This window comes from Salvelinus alpinus, chromosome 6 (genome assembly GCF_045679555.1).
Source record: "Salvelinus alpinus chromosome 6, SLU_Salpinus.1, whole genome shotgun sequence".
Classification (NCBI taxonomy): Eukaryota; Metazoa; Chordata; class Actinopteri; order Salmoniformes; family Salmonidae; genus Salvelinus; species Salvelinus alpinus.
In genome coordinates this window covers 94,420,141-94,444,936 of record NC_092091.1, presented here as the reverse complement: position 1 = coordinate 94,444,936, position 24,796 = coordinate 94,420,141, and the positions used below count along the sequence as shown (strand labels likewise).

The window sequence follows — 24,796 nt, the reverse complement described above, 5'->3', positions numbered from 1 at the left end:
TGGAGATGAAGGGTGAATTCTCTCTCTTGAGCTCCAGTCAACTGGAAAAGGAGCTGAACAGTCAGTCCTCATCTCAACACACACACCCACCCACCCACCCACCCACCCACCCACCCACCCACCCACCCACACACACACACACACACACCCACCCACCCACCCACCCACCCACCCACCCACCCAAAGAATACATCTGATCTGGTGAATTTAGTCAAAGGTTATGAAATGTATTGTTGTTCAAAGTACAGAGTAATAACAACAACAGAGTAACAACAACAATAATCCATTACAAGATAACCATCATGTTGAAGGACAGTCAGGAGTCATAGCAACAGCTTTACAGAAGGACAGTCAGGAGTCATAGCAACAGCTTTACAGAAGGACAGTCAGGAGTCATAGCAACAGCTTTACAGAAGGACAGTCAGGAGTCATAGCAACAGCTTTACAGAAGGACAGTCAGGAGTCATAGCAACAGCTTTACAGAAGGACAGTCAGGAGTCATAGCAACAGCTTTACAGAAGGACAGTCAGGAGTCATAGCAACAGCTTTACAGAAGGACAGTCAGGAGTCATAGCAACAGCTTTACAGAAGGACAGTCAGGAGTCATAGCAACCGCTTTACAGAAGGACAGTCAGGAGTCATAGCAACAGCTTTACAGAAGGACAGTCAGGAGTCATAGCAACAGCTTTACAGAAGGACAGTCAGGAGTCATAGCAACAGCTTTACAGAAGGACAGTCAGGAGTCATAGCAACAGCTTTACAGAAGGACAGTCAGGAGTCATAGCAACAGCTTTACAGAAGGACAGTCAGGAGTCATAGCAACCGCTTTACAGTGTCAACCAGGAGATTGTGTTGCTACTCAGGGGAACAAAAGGCTGTGAGATATCACACACACAGACATCAGAGGAATCGTACACGTGTTGGTTACATTCTCTCTCTCTCTCTCCCCCTCTCTCTCTCCCCCCCCCCTCTCTCTCCCGTCAGTGTGTTGCAGGGCATCATGGGGGCTGGAGTCCAGGGCTTTGCCTGGACTGTAGTTGTCATTACAGTAAATAAGACAGTATTTGGTTGTTGTGACTCTTTATATTTATTGATCTTGGCAAGTCAGTTAAGAACAAACTCTTATTTACAATGACGGCCAAATCCGGACGACGCTGGGCCAACCCCCCCCTACGGGACTCCCAATCCCGGCCGGATGTGATACAGCCTGGATTCGAACCAGGGACTGTAAGTGACACCTCTTTGCAAACGGAGATGCAATCCCTCAGACCGCTTTTTGTTGCCTATATAGTGAATAAGATGTGTCCTATGTCAAGGACTGTGCATTAAACCATCTCCACACACACACACACACACACACACACACACACACACACACACACACACACTGACACACACACATCCAGCTGCAATAGTAACTGTGTGTATAGGACTGTTGTGTGGAGTTTAGGCCCAGAGAGGACAGAGAAATCCCTCCCCCCATTTCTACAGGAGAACAGTCCTCTGGGAGAGTATTCAGTGTTCTGGTAGAGCCAGTGGATGAGGGAGGAGAGGGGAGGACATCGCTGTCCCTTGCCCCAGTCTGGGTCCCTCTCTGGTGGGGACATCCACACCCTGTCCATCTCTCGGTCCGTCTCTCGGTCCGTCTCTCGGTCCGTCTGTGTCGGTAGAGGAGTGTGTGTGCGGGTCCAGGTTGAAGTCTCCGTGGGCCGTGTGTGTGTGTATTCCCAGCGAGGTGAGGAGTGTGTGTAGGTGTGTGACGGAGGTCCGCAGTCCACTCCTCTTCTCCTCCAGCACAAACACCTGTTCTCTCAGCAGAGCCTCTGATTGGACCAGCCCCTCCACCTGCCCTTCCAGAAGACACACACGAGCCTGGGACACCTGGAGAGACAAAACATGTGTTTAGCGTGTGTGTGTGTGTGTGTTTAGTGTGTTTGTGTGTTAATGTGGGTGTGTGTGTTTAGTGTTTGTGTTGAGTGTGTGAGTATGTGTGTGTGTTGAGTGTGTGTGTGTTTAGTGTGTGTATGTGGGTGTGTGTGTGTGTGTGTGTGTTTAGTGTGTGTGTTTAGTGTGTGTACCTGCAGTTCCTCCAGCAGGTCGAGGTTTTGCTGTCGGAGGCTCTGATTGGTGCGTTCCAGCTGGGCGGTGCGCTGCGATTGGTTGAGGTGAGCGGGCGTGTCACACAGCTCGTCCTGTAAGACGTGGTACTCCACCTCGTACGCCTGCAGCTGTTTGGACAGGTCCATCTCACACACCTACGCACACACACACACACACACACACACACACACAGAGCAGTGTCAGTTAAGATGAAGTCCTGATTGTCAGTTACAGTCAGGGGGAGGGGCCCTGAAGAGGTCATTCAGTCTGTGTTTATGCATCACAGGAGGCTGCTGATGGGAGGACAGCCCATAATAATGTCTGGAATGGAATCACCATGGAAACCACAGGGTTGATGTAGCTGATTCCATCCCATAATTCCGTTCCAGCCTTTACTCTGAGCCCGTCCTCCCCAATGTAGCTGCCACCAGCCTCCTGGGGTGTGTAACTGCTGTAACTAAGTTGTTGAACTATCAGTAGTGCCTTTACTCTGAGCCCGTCCTCCCCAATGTAGCTGCCACCAGCCTCCTGGGGTGGGTAACTGCTGTAACTAAGTTGTTGAATTATCAGTAGTGCCTTTACTCTGAGCCCGTCCTCCCCAATGTAGCTGCCACCAGCCTCCTGGGGTGGGTAACTGCTGTAACTAAGTTGTTGAATTATCAGTAGTGCCTTTACTCTGAGTCCGTCCTCCCCAATGTAGCTGCCACCAGCCTCCTGGGGTGGGTAACTGCTGTAACTAAGTTGTTGAATTATCAGTAGTGTCCCCAGGCCTCCTGAAACAGACAGGTTGAACCTATTACTGTGTGTGTGTTTCTCTCTGTGTGTGTGTGTATGTGTGTGTGTGAGAGTGTGTTTCTGTGTCTGTGTGTGAGAGTGTGTTTCTGTGTCTGTGTGTGAGAGTGTGTGTGTGTGTGTGTGTGTGAGAGAGTGTGTGTGAGAGAGTGTGTGAGAGAGTGTGTGAGAGTGTGTGTGTGTGTGTGTGTGATGTGGTACAAGGGTTAGGTTCTCTATCTGTTTCTAGGAAGTAGTGTTTTGAAGGCACCACTCCCCTGCCTCCAGACTACCTGGAAAACACACCCGCTGTTCTCTGTGTCTCTGAGTGTCTGGTGTTAATAAAGTGTCTGGTGTTAATAAAGTGTCTGGTGTTAATAAAGTGTCTGGTGTTAATAAAGTGTCTGGTGTTAATAAAGTGTCTGGTGTTAATAAAGTGTCTGGTGTTAATAAAGTGTCTGTGTTAATAAAGTGTCTGGTGTTAATAAAGTGTCTGGTGTTAATAAAGTGTCTGGTGTTAATAAAGTGTCTGGTGTTAATAAAGTGTCTGTTGTTAATAAAGTGTCTGTTGTTAATAAAGTGTCTGGTGTTAATAAAGTGTCTGGTGTTAATAAAGTGTCTGGTGTTAATAAAGTGTCTGTTGTTAATAAAGTGTCTGGTGTTAATAAAGTGTCTGTTGTTAATAAAGTGTCTGGTGTTAATAAAGTGTCTGTGTTAATAAAGTGTCTGGTGTTAATAAAGTGTCTGGTGTTAATAAAGTGTCTGTGTTAATAAAGTGTCTGGTGTTAATAAAGTGTCTGGTGTTAATAAAGTATCTGGTGTTAATAACATACACTGTAGTCTACTATAGACCCCCCCCCCACCAGTCCCAGGTTAGGTAATGTAGTCTACTATAGACCCCCCCCCCCCACCAGTCCCAGGTTAGGTAATGTAGTCTACTATAGACCCCCCCCCCACCAGTCCCAGGTTAGGTAATGTAGTCTACTATAGACCCCCCCCCCCCCACCAGTCCCAGGTTAGGTAATGTATTCTACTATAGACCCCCCACCAGTCTACCTGGTTGATGGTCTTCTCCATCTGGACCAGTCCCAGGTTAGGTAATGTAGTCTACTATAGACCCCCCCCCCCCACACTAGTCCCAGGTTAGGTAATGTAGTCTACTATAGACCCCCCCCCACCAGTCCCAGGTTAGGTAATGTAGTCTACTATAGACCCCCCCCCCCCCCACCAGTCTACCTGGTTGATGGTCTTCTCCATCTGGACCAGTCCCAGGTTAGGTAATGTAGTCTACTATAGACCCCCCCCCCCCCCCCCACACTAGTCCCAGGTTAGGTAATGTAGTCTACTATAGACCCCCCCACCAGTCCCAGGTTAGGTAATGTAGTCTACTATAGACCCCCCCCACCAGTCCCAGGTTAGGTAATGTAGTCTACTATAGACCCCCCCCCACCAGTCCCAGGTTAGGTAATGTAGTCTACTATAGACCCCCCCCACCAGTCCCAGGTTAGGTAATGTAGTCTACTATAGACCCCCCCCACCAGTCCCAGGTTAGGTAATGTAGTCTACTATAGACCCCCCCCACCAGTCCCAGGTTAGGTAATGTAGTCTACTATAGACCCCCCCCCCACCAGTCCCAGGTTAGGTAATGTAGTCTACTATAGACCCCCCCTACCAGTCCCAGGTTAGGTAATGTAGTCTACTATAGACCCCCCCCCCACCAGTCTACCTGGTTGATGGTCTTCTCCATCTGGACCAGTCCCATTTTAGGTAATGTAGTCTACTATAGACCCCCCCCCTCCCCACACTAGTCCCAGGTTAGGTAATGTAGTCTACTATAGACCCCCCCACCAGTCCCAGGTTAGGTAATGTAGTCTACTATAGACCCCCCCCCCCACCAGTCCCAGGTTAGGTAATGTAGTCTACTATAGACCCCCCCACCAGTCCCAGGTTAGGTAATGTAGTCTACTATAGACCCACCCCACCAGTCCCAGGTTATGTAATGTAGTCTACTATAGACCCCCCCCCCCCCCGCCAGTCCCAGGTTAGGTAATGTAGTCTACTATAGACCCCCCCCCCCCCCCGCCAGTCCCAGGTTAGGTAATGTAGTCTACTATAGACCCCCCCCCCCCCCCCCGCCAGTCCCAGGTTAGGTAATGTAGTCTACTATAGACCCCCCCCCCCCCCCCACCAGTCTACCTGGTTGATGGTTTTCTCCATCTGGACCAGTCCCAGGTTAGGTAATGTAGTCTACTATAGACCCCCCCCCCCCCCCCACACTAGTCCCAGGTTAGGTAATGTAGTCTACTATAGACCCCCCCACCAGTCCCAGGTTAGGTAATGTAGTCTACTATAGACCCCCCCCACCAGTCCCAGGTTAGGTAATGTAGTCTACTATAGACCCCCCCCCACCAGTCCCAGGTTAGGTAATGTAGTCTACTATAGACCCCCCCCCACCAGTCCCAGGTTAGGTAATGTAGTCTACTATAGACCCCCCCCACCAGTCCCAGGTTAGGTAATGTAGTCTACTATAGACCCCCCCCACCAGTCCCAGGTTAGGTAATGTAGTCTACTATAGACCCCCCCCCACCAGTCCCAGGTTAGGTAATGTAGTCTACTATAGACCCCCCCTACCAGTCCCAGGTTAGGTAATGTAGTCTACTATAGACCCCCCCCCCCCCCCACCAGTCTACCTGGTTGATGGTCTTCTCCATCTGGACCAGTCCCATTTTAGGTAATGTAGTCTACTATAGACCCCCCCCCCCCCCCCACACTAGTCCCAGGTTAGGTAATGTAGTCTACTATAGACCCCCCCACCAGTCCCAGGTTAGGTAATGTAGTCTACTATAGACCCCCCCCCCCCACCAGTCCCAGGTTAGGTAATGTAGTCTACTATAGACCCCCCCACCAGTCCCAGGTTAGGTAATGTAGTCTACTATAGACCCACCCCACCAGTCCCAGGTTATGTAATGTAGTCTACTATAGACCCCCCCCCCCCCCGCCAGTCCCAGGTTAGGTAATGTAGTCTACTATAGACCCCCCCCCCCACCAGTCTACCTGGTTGATGGTCTTCTCCATCTGGACCAGTCCCAGGTTAGATAATGTAGTCTACTATAGACCCCCTCCCACCCACCAGTCTACCTGGTTGATGGTCTTCTCCATCTGGACCAGTCCCAGGTTAGGTAATGTAGTCTACTATAGACCCCCTCCCACCAGTCCCCGGTTAGGTAATGTAGTCTACTATAGACCCCCTCCACCAGTCTACCTGGTTGATGGTCTTCTCCATCTGGACCAGTCCCAGGTCAGGTAATGTAGTCTACTATAGACCCCCCCCCCCCCCCACCAGTCCCAGGTCAGGTAATGTAGTCTACTATAGACCCCCCCCCCCCCCCCACCACCAGTCCCAGGTTAGGTAATATAGTCTACTATAGACCCCCCCCACCAGTCTACCTGGTTGATGGTCTTCTCCATCTGGACCAGTCCCAGGTTAGGTAATGTAGTCTACTATAGACCCCCCCCCCCCCCCCACACTAGTCCCAGGTTAGGTAATGTAGTCTACTATAGACCCCCCCACCAGTCCCAGGTTAGGTAATGTAGTCTACTATAGACCCCCCCCACCAGTCCCAGGTTAGGTAATGTAGTCTACTATAGACCCCCCCCCACCAGTCCCAGGTTAGGTAATGTAGTCTACTATAGACCCCCCCCCACCAGTCCCAGGTTAGGTAATGTAGTCTACTATAGACCCCCCCCACCAGTCCCAGGTTAGGTAATGTAGTCTACTATAGACCCCCCCCCACCAGTCCCAGGTTAGGTAATGTAGTCTACTATAGACCCCCCCCCACCAGTCCCAGGTTAGGTAATGTAGTCTACTATAGACCCCCCCTACCAGTCCCAGGTTAGGTAATGTAGTCTACTATAGACCCCCCCCCACCAGTCTACCTGGTTGATGGTCTTCTCCATCTGGACCAGTCCCATTTTAGGTAATGTAGTCTACTATAGACCCCCCCCCCCCCCCACACTAGTCCCAGGTTAGGTAATGTAGTCTACTATAGACCCCCCCACCAGTCCCAGGTTAGGTAATGTAGTCTACTATAGACCCCCCCCCCCACCAGTCCCAGGTTAGGTAATGTAGTCTACTATAGACCCCCCCACCAGTCCCAGGTTAGGTAATGTAGTCTACTATAGACCCACCCCACCAGTCCCAGGTTATGTAATGTAGTCTACTATAGACCCCCCCCCCCCCCGCCAGTCCCAGGTTAGGTAATGTAGTCTACTATAGACCCCCCCCCCCACCAGTCTACCTGGTTGATGGTCTTCTCCATCTGGACCAGTCCCAGGTTAGATAATGTAGTCTACTATAGACCCCCTCCCACCCACCAGTCTACCTGGTTGATGGTCTTCTCCATCTGGACCAGTCCCAGGTTAGGTAATGTAGTCTACTATAGACCCCCTCCCACCAGTCCCCGGTTAGGTAATGTAGTCTACTATAGACCCCCTCCACCAGTCTACCTGGTTGATGGTCTTCTCCATCTGGACCAGTCCCAGGTCAGGTAATGTAGTCTACTATAGACCCCCCCCCCCCCCCCCACCAGTCCCAGGTCAGGTAATGTAGTCTACTATAGACCCCCCCCCCCCCCACCACCAGTCCCAGGTTAGGTAATATAGTCTACTATAGACCCCCCCCCCCCACCAGTCCCAGGTTAGGTACTGTAGTCTACTATAGACCCCCCCCCCCACCAGTCCCAGGTTAGGTAATGTAGTCTACTATAGACCCCCCCCCTCCACCAGTCCCAGGTTAGGTAATGTAGTCTACTATAGACCCCCACCAGTCCCAGGTTAGGTAATGTAGTCTACTATAGACCCCCCCCCACCAGTCCCAGGTTAGGTAATGTAGTCTACTATAGAACCCCACCAGTCCCAGGTTAGGTAATGTAGTCTACTATAGACCCCCACCAGTCCCAGGTTAGGTAATGTAGTCTACTATAGACCCCCACCAGTTCCAGGTTATGTAATGTAGTCTACTATAGACCCCCCACCAGTCCCAGGTTAGGTAATGTAGTCTAATACAGACCCCCCACCAGTCCCAGGTTAGGTAATGTAGTCTACTATAGACCCCCCCCCCCCACCAGTCCCAGGTTAGGTAATGTAGTCTACTATAGACCCCCACCAGTTCCAGGTTAGGTAATGTAGTCTACTATAGACCCCCCACCAGTCCCAGGTTAGGTAATGTAGTCTAATACAGACCCCCCACCAGTCTACCTGGTTGATGGTCTTCTCCATCTGGACCAGTCCCAGGTTAGGTAATGTAGTCTACTATAGACCCCCCCCCCCTACCCCACCAGTCCCAGGTTAGGTAATGTAGTCTACTATAGACCCCCCACCAGTCCCAGGTTAGGTAATGTAGTCTACTATAGACCCCCCACCAGTCCCAGGTTAGGTACTGTAGTCTACTATAGACCCCCCCCATCAGTCCCAGGTTAGGTAATGTAGTCTACTATAGACCCCCCCCCCACCAGTCCCAGGTTAGGTAATGTAGTCTACTATAGACCCCCCCCCCCACCAGTCCCAGGTTAGGTAATGTAGTCTACTATAGACCCCCCCACCAGTCCCAGGTTAGGTAATGTAGTCTACTATAGACCCACCCCACCAGTCCCAGGTTATGTAATGTAGTCTACTATAGACCCCCCCCCCCCCCGCCAGTCCCAGGTTAGGTAATGTAGTCTACTATAGACCCCCCCCCCCCCACCAGTCTACCTGGTTGATGGTCTTCTCCATCTGGACCAGTCCCAGGTTAGATAATGTAGTCTACTATAGACCCCCCCCCGCCAGTCCCAGGTTAGGTAATGTAGTCTACTATAGACCCCCTCCCACCCACCAGTCTACCTGGTTGATGGTCTTCTCCATCTGGACCAGTCCCAGGTTAGGTAATGTAGTCTACTATAGACCCCCTCCCACCAGTCCCCGGTTAGGTAATGTAGTCTACTATAGACCCCCCCCACCAGTCTACCTGGTTGATGGTCTTCTCCATCTGGACCAGTCCCAGGTCAGGTAATGTAGTCTACTATAGACCCCCCCCCCCCCCCCACCAGTCCCAGGTCAGGTAATGTAGTCTACTATAGACCCCCCCCCCCCACCACCAGTCCCAGGCTAGGTAATATAGTCTACTATAGACCCCCCCCCCCCCCCACCAGTCCCAGGTTAGGTACTGTAGTCTACTATAGACCCCCCCCCCACCAGTCCCAGGTTAGGTAATGTAGTCTACTATAGACCCCCCCCCTCCACCAGTCCCAGGTTAGGTAATGTAGTCTACTATAGACCCCCACCAGTCCCAGGTTAGGTAATGTAGTCTACTATAGACCCCCCCCCACCAGTCCCAGGTTAGGTAATGTAGTCTACTATAGACCCCCACCAGTCCCAGGTTAGGTAATGTAGTCTAATACAGACCCCCCACCAGTCCCAGGTTAGGTAATGTAGTCTACTATAGACCCCCCCCCCCCACCAGTCCCAGGTTAGGTAATGTAGTCTACTATAGACCCCCACCAGTTCCAGGTTAGGTAATGTAGTCTACTATAGACCCCCCACCAGTCCCAGGTTAGGTAATGTAGTCTAATACAGACCCCCCACCAGTCTACCTGGTTGATGGTCTTCTCCATCTGGACCAGTCCCAGGTTAGGTAATGTAGTCTACTATAGACCCCCCCCCCCTACCCCACCAGTCCCAGGTTAGGTAATGTAGTCTACTATAGACCCCCCACCAGTCCCAGGTTAGGTAATGTAGTCTACTATAGACCCCCCACCAGTCCCAGGTTAGGTACTGTAGTCTACTATAGACCCCCCCCATCAGTCCCAGGTTAGGTAATGTAGTCTACTATAGACCCCCCCCCCCACCAGTCCCAGGTTAGGTAATGTAGTCTACTATAGACCCCCCCCCCCACCAGTCCCAGGTTAGGTAATGTAGTCTACTATAGACCCCCCCACCAGTCCCAGGTTAGGTAATGTAGTCTACTATAGACCCACCCCACCAGTCCCAGGTTATGTAATGTAGTCTACTATAGACCCCCCCCCCCCCCGCCAGTCCCAGGTTAGGTAATGTAGTCTACTATAGACCCCCCCCCACCAGTCTACCTGGTTGATGGTCTTCTCCATCTGGACCAGTCCCAGGTTAGATAATGTAGTCTACTATAGACCCCCCCCCGCCAGTCCCAGGTTAGGTAATGTAGTCTACTATAGACCCCCTCCCACCCACCAGTCTACCTGGTTGATGGTCTTCTCCATCTGGACCAGTCCCAGGTTAGGTAATGTAGTCTACTATAGACCCCCTCCCACCAGTCCCCGGTTAGGTAATGTAGTCTACTATAGACCCCCCCCACCAGTCTACCTGGTTGATGGTCTTCTCCATCTGGACCAGTCCCAGGTCAGGTAATGTAGTCTACTATAGACCCCCCCCCCCCCCACCAGTCCCAGGTCAGGTAATGTAGTCTACTATAGACCCCCCCCCCCCCCCCACCACCAGTCCCAGGTTAGGTAATATAGTCTACTATAGACCCCCCCCCACCAGTCCCAGGTTAGGTACTGTAGTCTACTATAGACCCCCCCCCACCAGTCCCAGGTTAGGTAATGTAGTCTACTATAGACCCCCCCCCCTCCACCAGTCCCAGGTTAGGTAATGTAGTCTACTATAGACCCCCACCAGTCCCAGGTTAGGTAATGTAGTCTACTATAGACCCCCCCCCACCAGTCCCAGGTTAGGTAATGTAGTCTACTATAGACCCCCACCAGTCCCAGGTTAGGTAATGTAGTCTACTATAGACCCCCACCAGTCCCAGGTTAGGTAATGTAGTCTACTATAGACCCCCACCAGTTCCAGGTTATGTAATGTAGTCTACTATAGACTCCCCACCAGTCCCAGGTTAGGTAATGTAGTCTAATACAGACCCCCCACCAGTCCCAGGTTAGGTAATGTAGTCTACTATAGACCCCCCCCCACCAGTCCCAGGTTAGGTAATGTAGTCTACTATAGACCCCCACCAGTTCCAGGTTAGGTAATGTAGTCTACTATAGACCCCCCACCAGTCCCAGGTTAGGTAATGTAGTCTAATACAGACCCCCCACCAGTCTACCTGGTTGATGGTCTTCTCCATCTGGACCAGTCCCAGGTTAGGTAATGTAGTCTACTATAGACCCCCCCCCCCCTACCCCACCAGTCCCAGGTTAGGTAATGTAGTCTACTATAGACCCCCCACCAGTCCCAGGTTAGGTAATGTAGTCTACTATAGACCCCCCACCAGTCCCAGGTTAGGTACTGTAGTCTACTATAGACCCCCCCCCCCCCACCAGTCCCAGGTTAGGTAATGTAGTCTACTATAGACCCCCCCCATCAGTCCCAGGTTAGGTAATGTAGTCTATTATAGACCCCCCCCCCCCACCAGTCCCAGGTTAGGTAATGTAGTCTACTATAGACCCCCCCCCCACCAGTCCCAGGTTAGGTAATGTAGTCTACTATAGACCCCCCCCCCCCCCCCACCAGTCCCAGGTTAGGTAATGTAGTCTACTATAGACCCCCCGCACCAGTCCCAGGTTAGGTAATGTAGTCTACTATAGACCCCCCCCACCAGTCCCAGGTTAGGTAATGTAGTCTACTATAGACCCCCCCCCCACCGGTCTACCTGGTTGATGGTCTTCTCCATCCGTACCAGTCCCAGGTTAGGTAATGTAGTCTACTATAGACCCCCCCCCCCCACCAGTCCCAGGTTAGGTAATGTAGTCTACTATAGACCCCCCCCCCCCACACACTAGTCCCAGGTTAGGTAATGTAGTCTACTATAGACCCCCCCACCAGTCCCAGGTTAGGTAATGTAGTCTACTATAGACCCCCCCCCCCCACCAGTCCCAGGTTAGGTAATGTAGTCTACTATAGACCCCCCCACCAGTCCCAGGTTAGGTAATGTAGTCTACTATAGACCCCCCCCCACCAGTCCCAGGTTAGGTAATGTAGTCTACTATAGACCCCCCCCCCCCGCCAGTCCCAGGTTAGGTAATGTAGTCTACTATAGACCCCCCCCCCCCCCGCCAGTCCCAGGTTAGGTAATGTAGTCTACTATAGACCCCCCCCCCCGCCAGTCCCAGGTTAGGTAATGTAGTCAACTATAGACCCCCCCCCCCCCACCAGTCCCAGGTTAGGTAATGTAGTCTACTATAGACCCCCACCAGTCCCAGGTTAGGTAATGTAGTCTACTATAGACCCCCCCCCCCCCCCCACCAGTCCCAGGTTAGGTACTGTAGTCTACTATAGATCCCCACCAGTCCCAGGTTAGGTACTGTAGTCTACTATAGACCCCCCGCCAGTCCCAGGTTAGGTAATGTAGTCTCATATAGACCCCCCCCCCCCCCAGTCCCAGGTTAGGTAATGTAGTCTACTATAGACCCCCCCCCCCCCAGTCCCAGGTTAGGTAATGTAGTCTACTATAGACCCCCCCCCACCAGTCTACCTGGTTGATGGTCTTTTCAATCTGGACCAGTCCCAGGTTAGGTAATGTAGTCTACTATAGACCCCCACCAGTCCCAGGTTAGGTAATGTAGTCTACTATAGACCCCCACCAGTCCCAGGTTAGGTAATGTAGTCTACTATAGACCCCCACCAGTTCCAGGTTATGTAATGTAGTCTACTATAGACCCCCCACCAGTCCCAGGTTAGGTAATGTAGTCTAATACAGACCCCCCACCAGTCCCAGGTTAGGTAATGTAGTCTACTATAGACCCCCCCCCCCCACCAGTCCCAGGTTAGGTAATGTAGTCTACTATAGACCCCCACCAGTTCCAGGTTAGGTAATGTAGTCTACTATAGACCCCCCACCAGTCCCAGGTTAGGTAATGTAGTCTAATACAGACCCCCCACCAGTCTACCTGGTTGATGGTCTTCTCCATCTGGACCAGTCCCAGGTTAGGTAATGTAGTCTACTATAGACCCCCCCCCCTACCCCACCAGTCCCAGGTTAGGTAATGTAGTCTACTATAGACCCCCCACCAGTCCCAGGTTAGGTAATGTAGTCTACTATAGACCCCCCACCAGTCCCAGGTTAGGTACTGTAGTCTACTATAGACCCCCCCCCTCCCCCCACCAGTCCCAGGTTAGGTAATGTAGTCTACTATAGACCCCCCCCCATCAGTCCCAGGTTAGGTAATGTAGTCTACTATAGACCCCCCCCCCACCAGTCCCAGGTTAGGTAATGTAGTCTACTATAGACCCCCCCCCCCACCAGTCCCAGGTTAGGTAATGTAGTCTACTATAGACCCCCCCCCCCCCCACCAGTCCCAGGTTAGGTAATGTAGTCTACTATAGACCCCCCGCACCAGTCCCAGGTTAGGTAATGTAGTCTACTATAGACCCCCCCCACCAGTCCCAGGTTAGGTAATGTAGTCTACTATAGACCCCCCCCCCCCACCAGTCTACCTGGTTGATGGTCTTCTCCATCCGTACCAGTCCCAGGTTAGGTAATGTAGTCTACTATAGACCCCCCCCCCCACCAGTCCCAGGTTAGGTAATGTAGTCTACTATAGACCCCCCCCCCCCACACACTAGTCCCAGGTTAGGTAATGTAGTCTACTATAGACCCCCCCACCAGTCCCAGGTTAGGTAATGTAGTCTACTATAGACCCCCCCCCCCACCAGTCCCAGGTTAGGTAATGTAGTCTACTATAGACCCCCCCACCAGTCCCAGGTTAGGTAATGTAGTCTACTATAGACCCCCCCCCCCACCAGTCCCAGGTTAGGTAATGTAGTCTACTATAGACCCCCCCCACCAGTCCCAGGTTAGGTAATGTAGTCTACTATAGACCCCCCCCCCCCGCCAGTCCCAGGTTAGGTAATGTAGTCTACTATAGACCCCCACCCCCGCCAGTCCCAGGTTAGGTAATGTAGTCTACTATAGACCCCCCCCCCCCCCCGCCAGTCCCAGGTTAGGTAATGTAGTCTACTATAGACCCCCCCCCCCCCCACCAGTCCCAGGTTAGGTAATGTAGTCTACTATAGACCCCCACCAGTCCCAGGTTAGGTAATGTAGTCTACTATAGACCCCCCCCCCCCCCCACCAGTCCCAGGTTAGGTACTGTAGTCTACTATAGATCCCCACCAGTCCCAGGTTAGGTACTGTAGTCTACTATAGACCCCCCGCCAGTCCCAGGTTAGGTAATGTAGTCTCATATAGACCCCCCCACCCCCACCAGTCCCAGGTTAGGTAATGTAGTCTACTATAGACCCCCCCCCCCCCCCACCAGTCCCAGGTTAGGTACTGTAGTCTACTATAGATCCCCACCAGTCCCAGGTTAGGTACTGTAGTCTACTATAGACCCCCCGCCAGTCCCAGGTTAGGTAATGTAGTCTCATATAGACCCCCCCACCCCCGCCAGTCCCAGGTTAGGTAATGTAGTCTACTATAGACCCCCCCCCCCCCCCCAGTCCCAGGTTAGGTAATGTAGTCTAATATAGACCCCCCCCCACCAGTCTACCTGGTTGATGGTCTTTTCAATCTGGACCAGTCCCAGGTTAGGTAATGTAGTCTACTATAGACCCCCCACCAGTCCCAGGTTAGGTAATGTAGTCTACTATAGACCCCCCCCCCCCCCCAGTCCCAGGTTAGGTAATGTAGTCTCATATAGACCCCCCCCACCCCCGCCAGTCCCAGGTTAGGTAATGTAGTCTACTATAGACCTCCCACCAGTCCCAGGTTAGGTAATGTAGTCTACTATAGACCCCCCCCCCCCACCAGTCTACCTGGTTGATGGTCTTCTCCATCTGGACCAGTCCCAGGTCAGGTAATGTAGTCTACTATAGACCCCCCCCCCCCCCACCAGTCCCAGGTCAGGTAATGTAGTCTACTATAGACCCCCCCCCCCCACCACCAGTCCCAGGTTAGGTAATATAGTCTACTATAGACCCCCCCCCCCCCCCACCAGTCCCAGGTTAGGTACTGTAGTCTACTATAGACCCCCCCCCCCCACCAGTCCCAGGTTAGGTAATGTAGTCTACTATAGACCCCCCCCCTCCACCAGTCCCAGGTTAGGTAATGTAGTCTACTATAGACCCCCACCAGTCCCAGGTTAGGTAATGTAGTCTACTATAGACCCCCCCCCCACCAGTCCCAGGTTAGGTAATGTAGTCTACTATAGACCCCCACCAGTCCCAGGTTAGGTAATGTAGTCTACTATAGACCCCCACCAGTCCCAGGTTAGGTAATGTAGTCTACTATAGACCCCCACCAGTTCCAGGTTATGTAATGTAGTCTACTATAGACCCCCCACCAGTCCCAGGTTAGGTAATGTAGTCTAATACAGACCCCCCACCAGTCCCAGGTTAGGTAATGTAGTCTACTATAGACCCCCCCCCCCACCAGTCCCAGGTTAGGTAATGTAGTCTACTATAGACCCCCACCAGTTCCAGGTTAGGTAATGTAGTCTACTATAGACCCCCCACCAGTCCCAGGTTAGGTAATGTAGTCTAATACAGACCCCCCACCAGTCTACCTGGTTGATGGTCTTCTCCATCTGGACCAGTCCCAGGTTAGGTAATGTAGTCTACTATAGACCCCCCCCCCCCTACCCCACCAGTCCCAGGTTAGGTAATGTAGTCTACTATAGACCCCCCACCAGTCCCAGGTTAGGTACTGTAGTCTACTATAGACCCCCCCCCCCCCCCACCAGTCCCAGGTTAGGTAATGTAGTCTACTATAGACCCCCCCCCCATCAGTCCCAGGTTAGGTAATGTAGTCTACTATAGACCCCCCCCCCCCACCAGTCCCAGGTTAGGTAATGTAGTCTACTATAGACCCCCCCCCCACCAGTCCCAGGTTAGGTAATGTAGTCTACTATAGACCCCCCCCCCCCCACCAGTCCCAGGTTAGGTAATGTAGTCTACTATAGACCCCCCGCACCAGTCCCAGGTTAGGTAATGTAGTCTACTATAGACCCCCCCCACCAGTCCCAGGTTAGGTAATGTAGTCTACTATAGACCCCCCCCCCCCCCACCAGTCTACCTGGTTGATGGTCTTCTCCATCCGTACCAGTCCCAGGTTAGGTAATGTAGTCTACTATAGACCCCCCCCCCCACCAGTCCCAGGTTAGGTAATGTAGTCTACTATAGACCCCCCCCCCCCCACACACTAGTCCCAGGTTAGGTAATGTAGTCTACTATAGACCCCCCCACCAGTCCCAGGTTAGGTAATGTAGTCTACTATAGACCCCACCCCCCCCACCAGTCCCAGGTTAGGTAATGTAGTCTACTATAGACCCCCCCACCAGTCCCAGGTTAGGTAATGTAGTCTACTATAGACCCCCCCCCCCACCAGTCCCAGGTTAGGTAATGTAGTCTACTATAGACCCCCCCCCACCAGTCCCAGGTTAGGTAATGTAGTCTACTATAGACCCCCCCCCCCACCAGTCTACCTGGTTGATGGTCTTCTCCATCTGGACCAGTCCCAGGTTAGGTAATGTAGTCTACTATAGACCCCCCCCCCCTACCCAACCAGTCCCAGGTTAGGTAATGTAGTCTACTATAGACCCCCCACCAGTCCCAGGTTAGGTACTGTAGTCTACTATAGACCCCCCCCCCCCACCAGTCCCAGGTTAGGTAATGTAGTCTACTATAGACCCCCCCCCATCAGTCCCAGGTTAGGTAATGTAGTCTACTATAGACCCCCCCCCCACCAGTCCCAGGTTAGGTAATGTAGTCTACTATAGACCCCCCCCCCCCACCAGTCCCAGGTTAGGTAATGTAGTCTACTATAGACCCCCCCCCCCCCCACCAGTCCCAGGTTAGGTAATGTAGTCTACTATAGACCCCCCGCACCAGTCCCAGGTTAGGTAATGTAGTCTACTATAGACCCCCCCCACCAGTCCCAGGTTAGGTAATGTAGTCTACTATAGACCCCCCCCCCCCCCACCAGTCTACCTGGTTGATGGTCTTCTCCATCCGTACCAGTCCCAGGTTAGGTAATGTAGTCTACTATAGACCCCCCCCCCCCCACCAGTCCCAGGTTAGGTAATGTAGTCTACTATAGACCCCCCCCCCCACACACTAGTCCCAGGTTAGGTAATGTAGTCTACTATAGACCCCCCCACCAGTCCCAGGTTAGGTAATGTAGTCTACTATAGACCCCACCCCCCCCACCAGTCCCAGGTTAGGTAATGTAGTCTACTATAGACCCCCCCACCAGTCCCAGGTTAGGTAATGTAGTCTACTATAGACCCCCCCCCCCCACCAGTCCCAGGTTAGGTAATGTAGTCTACTATAGACCCCCCCCCACCAGTCCCAGGTTAGGTAATGTAGTCTACTATAGACCCCCCCCCCCACCAGTCTACCTGGTTGATGGTCTTCTCCATCCGTACCAGTCCCAGGTTAGGTAATGTAGTCTACTATAGACCCCCCCCCCCCACCAGTCCCAGGTTAGGTAATGTAGTCTACTATAGACCCCCCCCCCCCCACACACTAGTCCCAGGTTAGGTAATGTAGTCTACTATAGACCCCCCCCCCCACCAGTCCCAGGTTAGGTAATGTAGTCTACTATAGACCCCCCCCCCCCCACACACTAGTCCCAGGTTAGGTAATGTAGTCTACTATAGACCCCCCCACCAGTCCCAGGTTAGGTAATGTAGTCTACTATAGACCCCCCCACCAGTCCCAGGTTAGGTAATGTAGTCTACTATAGACCCCCCCCCCACCAGTCCCAGGTTAGGTAATGTAGTCTACTATAGACCCCCTCCCACCAGTCCCAGGTTAGGTAATGTAGTCTACTATAGACCCCCCCCCCCACCAGTCTACCTGGTTGATGGTCTTCTCCATCCGTACCAGTCCCAGGTTAGGTAATGTAGTCTACTATAGACCCCCCCCCCCCACCAGTCCCAGGTTAGGTAATGTAGTCTACTATAGACCCCCCCCCCCACACACTAGTCCCAGGTTAGGTAATGTAGTCTACTATAGACCCCCCCACCAGTCCCAGGTTAGGTACTGTAGTCTACTATAGACCCCCCCCCCACCAGTCCCAGGTTAGGTAATGTAGTCTACTATAGACCCCCCCCCTCCACCAGTCCCAGGTTAGGTAATGTAGTCTACTATAGACCCCCACCAGTCCCAGGTTAGGTAATGTAGTCTACTATAGACCCCCCCCCACCAGTCCCAGGTTAGGTAATGTAGTCTACTATAGACCCCCACCAGTCCCAGGTTAGGTAATGTAGTCTACTATAGACCCCCACCAGTCCCAGGTTAGGTAATGTAGTCTACTATAGACCCCCACCAGTTCCAGGTTATGTAATGTAGTCTACTATAGACTCCCCACCAGTCCCAGGTTAGGTAATGTAGTCTAATACAGACCCCCCACCAGTCCCAGGTTAGGTAATGTAGTCTACTATAGACCCCCCCCCCACCAGTCCCAGGTTAGGTAATGTAGTCTACTATAGACCCCCACCAGTTCCAGGTTAGGTAATGTAGTCTACTATAGACCCCCCACCAGTCCCAGGTTAGGTAATGTAGTCTAATACAGACCCCCCACCAGTCTACCTGGTTGATGGTCTTCTCCATCTGGACCAGTCCCAGGTTAGGTAATGTAGTCTACTATAGACCCCCCCCCCCTACCCCACCAGTCCCAGGTTAGGTAATGTAGTCTACTATAGACCCCCCACCAGTCCCAGGTTAGGTAATGTAGTCTACTATAGACCCCCCACCAGTCCCAGGTTAGGTACTGTAGTCTACTATAGACCCCCCCCCCCCCCACCAGTCCCAGGTTAGGTAATGTAGTCTACTATAGACCCCCCCCATCAGTCCCAGGTTAGGTAATGTAGTCTATTATAGACCCCCCCCCCCACCAGTCCCAGGTTAGGTAATGTAGTCTACTATAGACCCCCCCCCCACCAGTCCCAGGTTAGGTAATGTAGTCTACTATAGACCCCCCCACCAGTCCCAGGTTAGGTAATGTAGTCTACTATAGACCCCCCGCACCAGTCCCAGGTTAGGTAATGTAGTCTACTATAGACCCCCCCCACCAGTCCCAGGTTAGGTAATGTGGTCTACTATAGACCCCCCCCCCCACCGGTCTACCTGGTTGATGGTCTTCTCCATCCGTACCAGTCCCAGGTTAGGTAATGTAGTCTACTATAGACCCCCCCCCCACCAGTCCCAGGTTAGGTAATGTAGTCTACTATAGACCCCCCCCCCCCACACACTAGTCCCAGGTTAGGTAATGTAGTCTACTATAGACCCCCCCACCAGTCCCAGGTTAGGTAATGTAGTCTACTATAGACCCCCCCCCCCCACCAGTCCCAGGTTAGGTAATGTAGTCTACTATAGACCCCCCCACCAGTCCCAGGTTAGGTAATGTAGTCTACTATAGACCCCCCCCCACCAGTCCCAGGTTAGGTAATGTAGTCTACTATAGACCCCCCCCCCCCGCCAGTCCCAGGTTAGGTAATGTAGTCTACTATAGACCCCCCCCCCCCGCCAGTCCCAGGTTAGGTAATGTAGTCTACTATAGACCCCCCCCCCCCGCCAGTCCCAGGTTAGGTAATGTAGTCAACTATAGACCCCCCCCCCCCCCCCACCAGTCCCAGGTTAGGTAATGTAGTCTACTATAGACCCCCACCAGTCCCAGGTTAGGTAATGTAGTCTACTATAGACCCCCCCCCCCCCCCCACCAGTCCCAGGTTAGGTACTGTAGTCTACTATAGATCCCCACCAGTCCCAGGTTAGGTACTGTAGTCTACTATAGACCCCCCGCCAGTCCCAGGTTAGGTAATGTAGTCTCATATAGACCCCCCCCCCCCCCCCCAGTCCCAGGTTAGGTAATGTAGTCTACTATAGACCCCCCCCCCCCCCCCAGTCCCAGGTTAGGTAATGTAGTCTACTATAGACCCCCCCCCACCAGTCTACCTGGTTGATGGTCTTTTCAATCTGGACCAGTCCCAGGTTAGGTAATGTAGTCTACTATAGACCCCCACCAGTCCCAGGTTAGGTAATGTAGTCTACTATAGACCCCCACCAGTCCCAGGTTAGGTAATGTAGTCTACTATAGACCCCCACCAGTTCCAGGTTATGTAATGTAGTCTACTATAGACCCCCCACCAGTCCCAGGTTAGGTAATGTAGTCTAATACAGACCCCCCACCAGTCCCAGGTTAGGTAATGTAGTCTACTATAGACCCCCCCCCCCCACCAGTCCCAGGTTAGGTAATGTAGTCTACTATAGACCCCCCCACCCCCACCAGTCCCAGGTTAGGTAGTGTAGTCTACTATAGACCCCCCCCCCCCCCCACCAGTCCCAGGTTAGGTACTGTAGTCTACTATAGATCCCCACCAGTCCCAGGTTAGGTACTGTAGTCTACTATAGACCCCCCGCCAGTCCCAGGTTAGGTAATGTAGTCTCATATAGACCCCCCCACCCCCGCCAGTCCCAGGTTAGGTAATGTAGTCTACTATAGACCCCCCCCCCCCCCCCCCAGTCCCAGGTTAGGTAATGTAGTCTAATATAGACCCCCCCCCACCAGTCTACCTGGTTGATGGTCTTTTCAATCTGGACCAGTCCCAGGTTAGGTAATGTAGTCTACTATAGACCCCCCCCCCCCCCCAGTCCCAGGTTAGGTAATGTAGTCTCATATAGACCCCCCCCACCCCCGCCAGTCCCAGGTTAGGTAATGTAGTCTACCATAGACCTCCCACCAGTCCCAGGTTAGGTAATGTAGTCTACTATAGACCCCCCCCCCCCACCAGTCTACCTGGTTGATGGTCTTCTCCATCTGGACCAGTCCCAGGTCAGGTAATGTAGTCTACTATAGACCCCCCCCCCCCACCAGTCCCAGGTCAGGTAATGTAGTCTACTATAGACCCCCCCCCCCCACCACCAGTCCCAGGTTAGGTAATATAGTCTACTATAGACCCCCCCCCCCCCCCCACCAGTCCCAGGTTAGGTACTGTAGTCTACTATAGACCCCCCCCCCACCAGTCCCAGGTTAGGTAATGTAGTCTACTATAGACCCCCCCCCTCCACCAGTCCCAGGTTAGGTAATGTAGTCTACTATAGACCCCCACCAGTCCCAGGTTAGGTAATGTAGTCTACTATAGACCCCCCCCCCACCAGTCCCAGGTTAGGTAATGTAGTCTACTATAGACCCCCACCAGTCCCAGGTTAGGTAATGTAGTCTACTATAGACCCCCACCAGTCCCAGGTTAGGTAATGTAGTCTACTATAGACCCCCACCAGTTCCAGGTTATGTAATGTAGTCTACTATAGACCCCCCACCAGTCCCAGGTTAGGTAATGTAGTCTAATACAGACCCCCCACCAGTCCCAGGTTAGGTAATGTAGTCTACTATAGACCCCCCCCCCCACCAGTCCCAGGTTAGGTAATGTAGTCTACTATAGACCCCCACCAGTTCCAGGTTAGGTAATGTAGTCTACTATAGACCCCCCACCAGTCCCAGGTTAGGTAATGTAGTCTAATACAGACCCCCCACCAGTCTACCTGGTTGATGGTCTTCTCCATCTGGACCAGTCCCAGGTTAGGTAATGTAGTCTACTATAGACCCCCCACCAGTCCCAGGTTAGGTACTGTAGTCTACTATAGACCCCCCCCCCCCCACCAGTCCCAGGTTAGGTAATGTAGTCTACTATAGACCCCCCCCCATCAGTCCCAGGTTAGGTAATGTAGTCTACTATAGACCCCCCCCCCCACCAGTCCCAGGTTAGGTAATGTAGTCTACTATAGACCCCCCCCCCACCAGTCCCAGGTTAGGTAATGTAGTCTACTATAGACCCCCCCCCCCCACCAGTCCCAGGTTAGGTAATGTAGTCTACTATAGACCCCCCGCACCAGTCCCAGGTTAGGTAATGTAGTCTACTATAGACCCCCCCCACCAGTCCCAGGTTAGGTAATGTAGTCTACTATAGACCCCCCCCCCCCCCACCAGTCTACCTGGTTGATGGTCTTCTCCATCCGTACCAGTCCCAGGTTAGGTAATGTAGTCTACTATAGACCCCCCCCCCCCACCAGTCCCAGGTTAGGTAATGTAGTCTACTATAGACCCCCCCCCCCCACACACTAGTCCCAGGTTAGGTAATGTAGTCTACTATAGACCCCCCCACCAGTCCCAGGTTAGGTAATGTAGTCTACTATAGACCCCACCCCCCCCACCAGTCCCAGGTTAGGTAATGTAGTCTACTATAGACCCCCCCACCAGTCCCAGGTTAGGTAATGTAGTCTACTATAGACCCCCCCCCCCCACCAGTCCCAGGTTAGGTAATGTAGTCTACTATAGACCCCCCCCCACCAGTCCCAGGTTAGGTAATGTAGTCTACTATAGACCCCCCCCCCCACCAGTCTACCTGGTTGATGGTCTTCTCCATCTGGACCAGTCCCAGGTTAGGTAATGTAGTCTACTATAGACCCCCCCCCCTACCCAACCAGTCCCAGGTTAGGTAATGTAGTCTACTATAGACCCCCCACCAGTCCCAGGTTAGGTACTGTAGTCTACTATAGACCCCCCCCCCCCACCAGTCCCAGGTTAGGTAATGTAGTCTACTATAGACCCCCCCCCATCAGTCCCAGGTTAGGTAATGTAGTCTACTATAGACCCCCCCCCCCCACCAGTCCCAGGTTAGGTAATGTAGTCTACTATAGACCCCCCCCCCCCACCAGTCCCAGGTTAGGTAATGTAGTCTACTATAGACCCCCCCCCCCCCCCACCAGTCCCAGGTTAGGTAATGTAGTCTACTATAGACCCCCCGCACCAGTCCCAGGTTAGGTAATGTAGTCTACTATAGACCCCCCCCACCAGTCCCAGGTTAGGTAATGTAGTCTACTATAGACCCCCCCCCCCCACCAGTCTACCTGGTTGATGGTCTTCTCCATCCGTACCAGTCCCAGGTTAGGTAATGTAGTCTACTATAGACCCCCCCCCCCCCACCAGTCCCAGGTTAGGTAATGTAGTCTACTATAGACCCCCCCCCCCACACACTAGTCCCAGGTTAGGTAATGTAGTCTACTATAGACCCCCCCACCAGTCCCAGGTTAGGTAATGTAGTCTACTATAGACCCCACCCCCCCACCAGTCCCAGGTTAGGTAATGTAGTCTACTATAGACCCCCCCACCAGTCCCAGGTTAGGTAATGTAGTCTACTATAGACCCCCCCCCCCCCACCAGTCCCAGGTTAGGTAATGTAGTCTACTATAGACCCCCCCCCACCAGTCCCAGGTTAGGTAATGTAGTCTACTATAGACCCCCCCCCCCACCAGTCTACCTGGTTGATGGTCTTCTCCATCCGTACCAGTCCCAGGTTAGGTAATGTAGTCTACTATAGACCCCCCCCCCCCACCAGTCCCAGGTTAGGTAATGTAGTCTACTATAGACCCCCCCCCCCACACACTAGTCCCAGGTTAGGTAATGTAGTCTACTATAGACCCCCCCCCCCACCAGTCCCAGGTTAGGTAATGTAGTCTACTATAGACCCCCCCCCCCCACACACTAGTCCCAGGTTAGGTAATGTAGTCTACTATAGACCCCCCCACCAGTCCCAGGTTAGGTAATGTAGTCTACTATAGACCCCCCCACCAGTCCCAGGTTAGGTAATGTAGTCTACTATAGACCCCCCCCCCCACCAGTCCCAGGTTAGGTAATGTAGTCTACTATAGACCCCCCCCCCACCAGTCCCAGGTTAGGTAATGTAGTCTACTATAGACCCCCCCCCCCCACCAGTCTACCTGGTTGATGGTCTTCTCCATCCGTACCAGTCCCAGGTTAGGTAATGTAGTCTACTATAGACCCCCCCCCCACCAGTCCCAGGTTAGGTAATGTAGTCTACTATAGACCCCCCCCCCCCCCACACACTAGTCCCAGGTTAGGTAATGTAGTCTACTATAGACCCCCCCACCAGTCCCAGGTTAGGTAATGTAGTCTACTATAGACCCCCCCCCCCCCCCCACCAGTCCCAGGTTAGGTAATGTAGTCTACTATAGACCCCCCCCCCCCACCAGTCCCAGGTTAGGTAATGTAGTCTACTATAGACCCCCCCCACCAGTCCCAGGTTAGGTAATGTAGTCTACTATAGACCCCCCCCCCCCCCCCGCCAGTCCCAGGTTAGGTAATGTAGTCTACTATAGACCCCCCCCCCCGCCAGTCCCAGGTTAGGTAATGTAGTCTACTATAGACCCCCCCCCCCCCCCGCCAGTCCCAGGTTAGGTAATGTAGTCTACTATAGACCCCCCCCCCCCACCAGTCCCAGGTTAGGTAATGTAGTCTACTATAGACCCTCACCAGTCCCAGGTTAGGTAATGTAGTCTACTATAGACCCCCCCCCCCCCCCCCCCACCAGTCCCAGGTTAGGTACTGTAGTCTACTATAGATCCCCACCAGTCCCAGGTTAGGTACTGTAGTCTACTATAGACCCCCCGCCAGTCCCAGGTTAGGTAATGTAGTCTCATATAGACCCCCCCACCCCCTCCAGTCCCAGGTTAGGGAATGTAGTCTACTATAGACCCCCCCCCAGTCCCAGGTTAGGTAATGTAGTCTAATACAGACCCCCCACCAGTCTACCTGGTTGATGGTCTTCTCCATCTGGACCAGTCCCAGGTTAGGTAATGTAGTCTACTATAGACCCCCCACCAGTCCCAGGTGAGGTAATGTAGTCTACTATAGACCCCCCCCCCCCACCAGTCTACCTGGTTGATGGTCTTCTCCATCTGGACCAGTCCCATGTTAGGTAATGTAGTCTACTATAGACCCCCCCCCCCCACCAGTCCCAGGTTAGGTAATGTAGTCTACTATAGACCCCCCCCCCCACACACTAGTCCCAGGTTAGGTAATGTAGTCTACTATAGACCCCCCCACCAGTCCCAGGTTAGGTAATGTAGTCTACTATAGAACCCCCCCCACCAGTCCCAGGTTAGGTAATGTAGT

The 24,796-nt window shown here is 52.7% G+C and overlaps 1 protein-coding gene across 1 annotated transcript in view; it reads right to left on the bottom strand.

The window, feature by feature from the left end:
• Positions 1-206: 206 nt before the first annotated feature.
• LOC139579607 (TBC1 domain family member 1-like) overlaps positions 207-24,796 on the bottom strand; it is a 64,066-nt gene continuing 39,476 nt past the window's right edge. Inside the window, exons 8-9 of the mRNA XM_071408382.1 lie at positions 2,079-2,255; positions 207-1,881 (exon numbers count right to left, since the gene is read on the bottom strand). Of these exons, the coding sequence (XP_071264483.1) occupies positions 1,516-1,881; positions 2,079-2,255 (543 nt within the window). The 3' untranslated portion in view covers positions 207-1,515. The remainder of the gene's footprint in view (positions 1,882-2,078; positions 2,256-24,796) is intronic.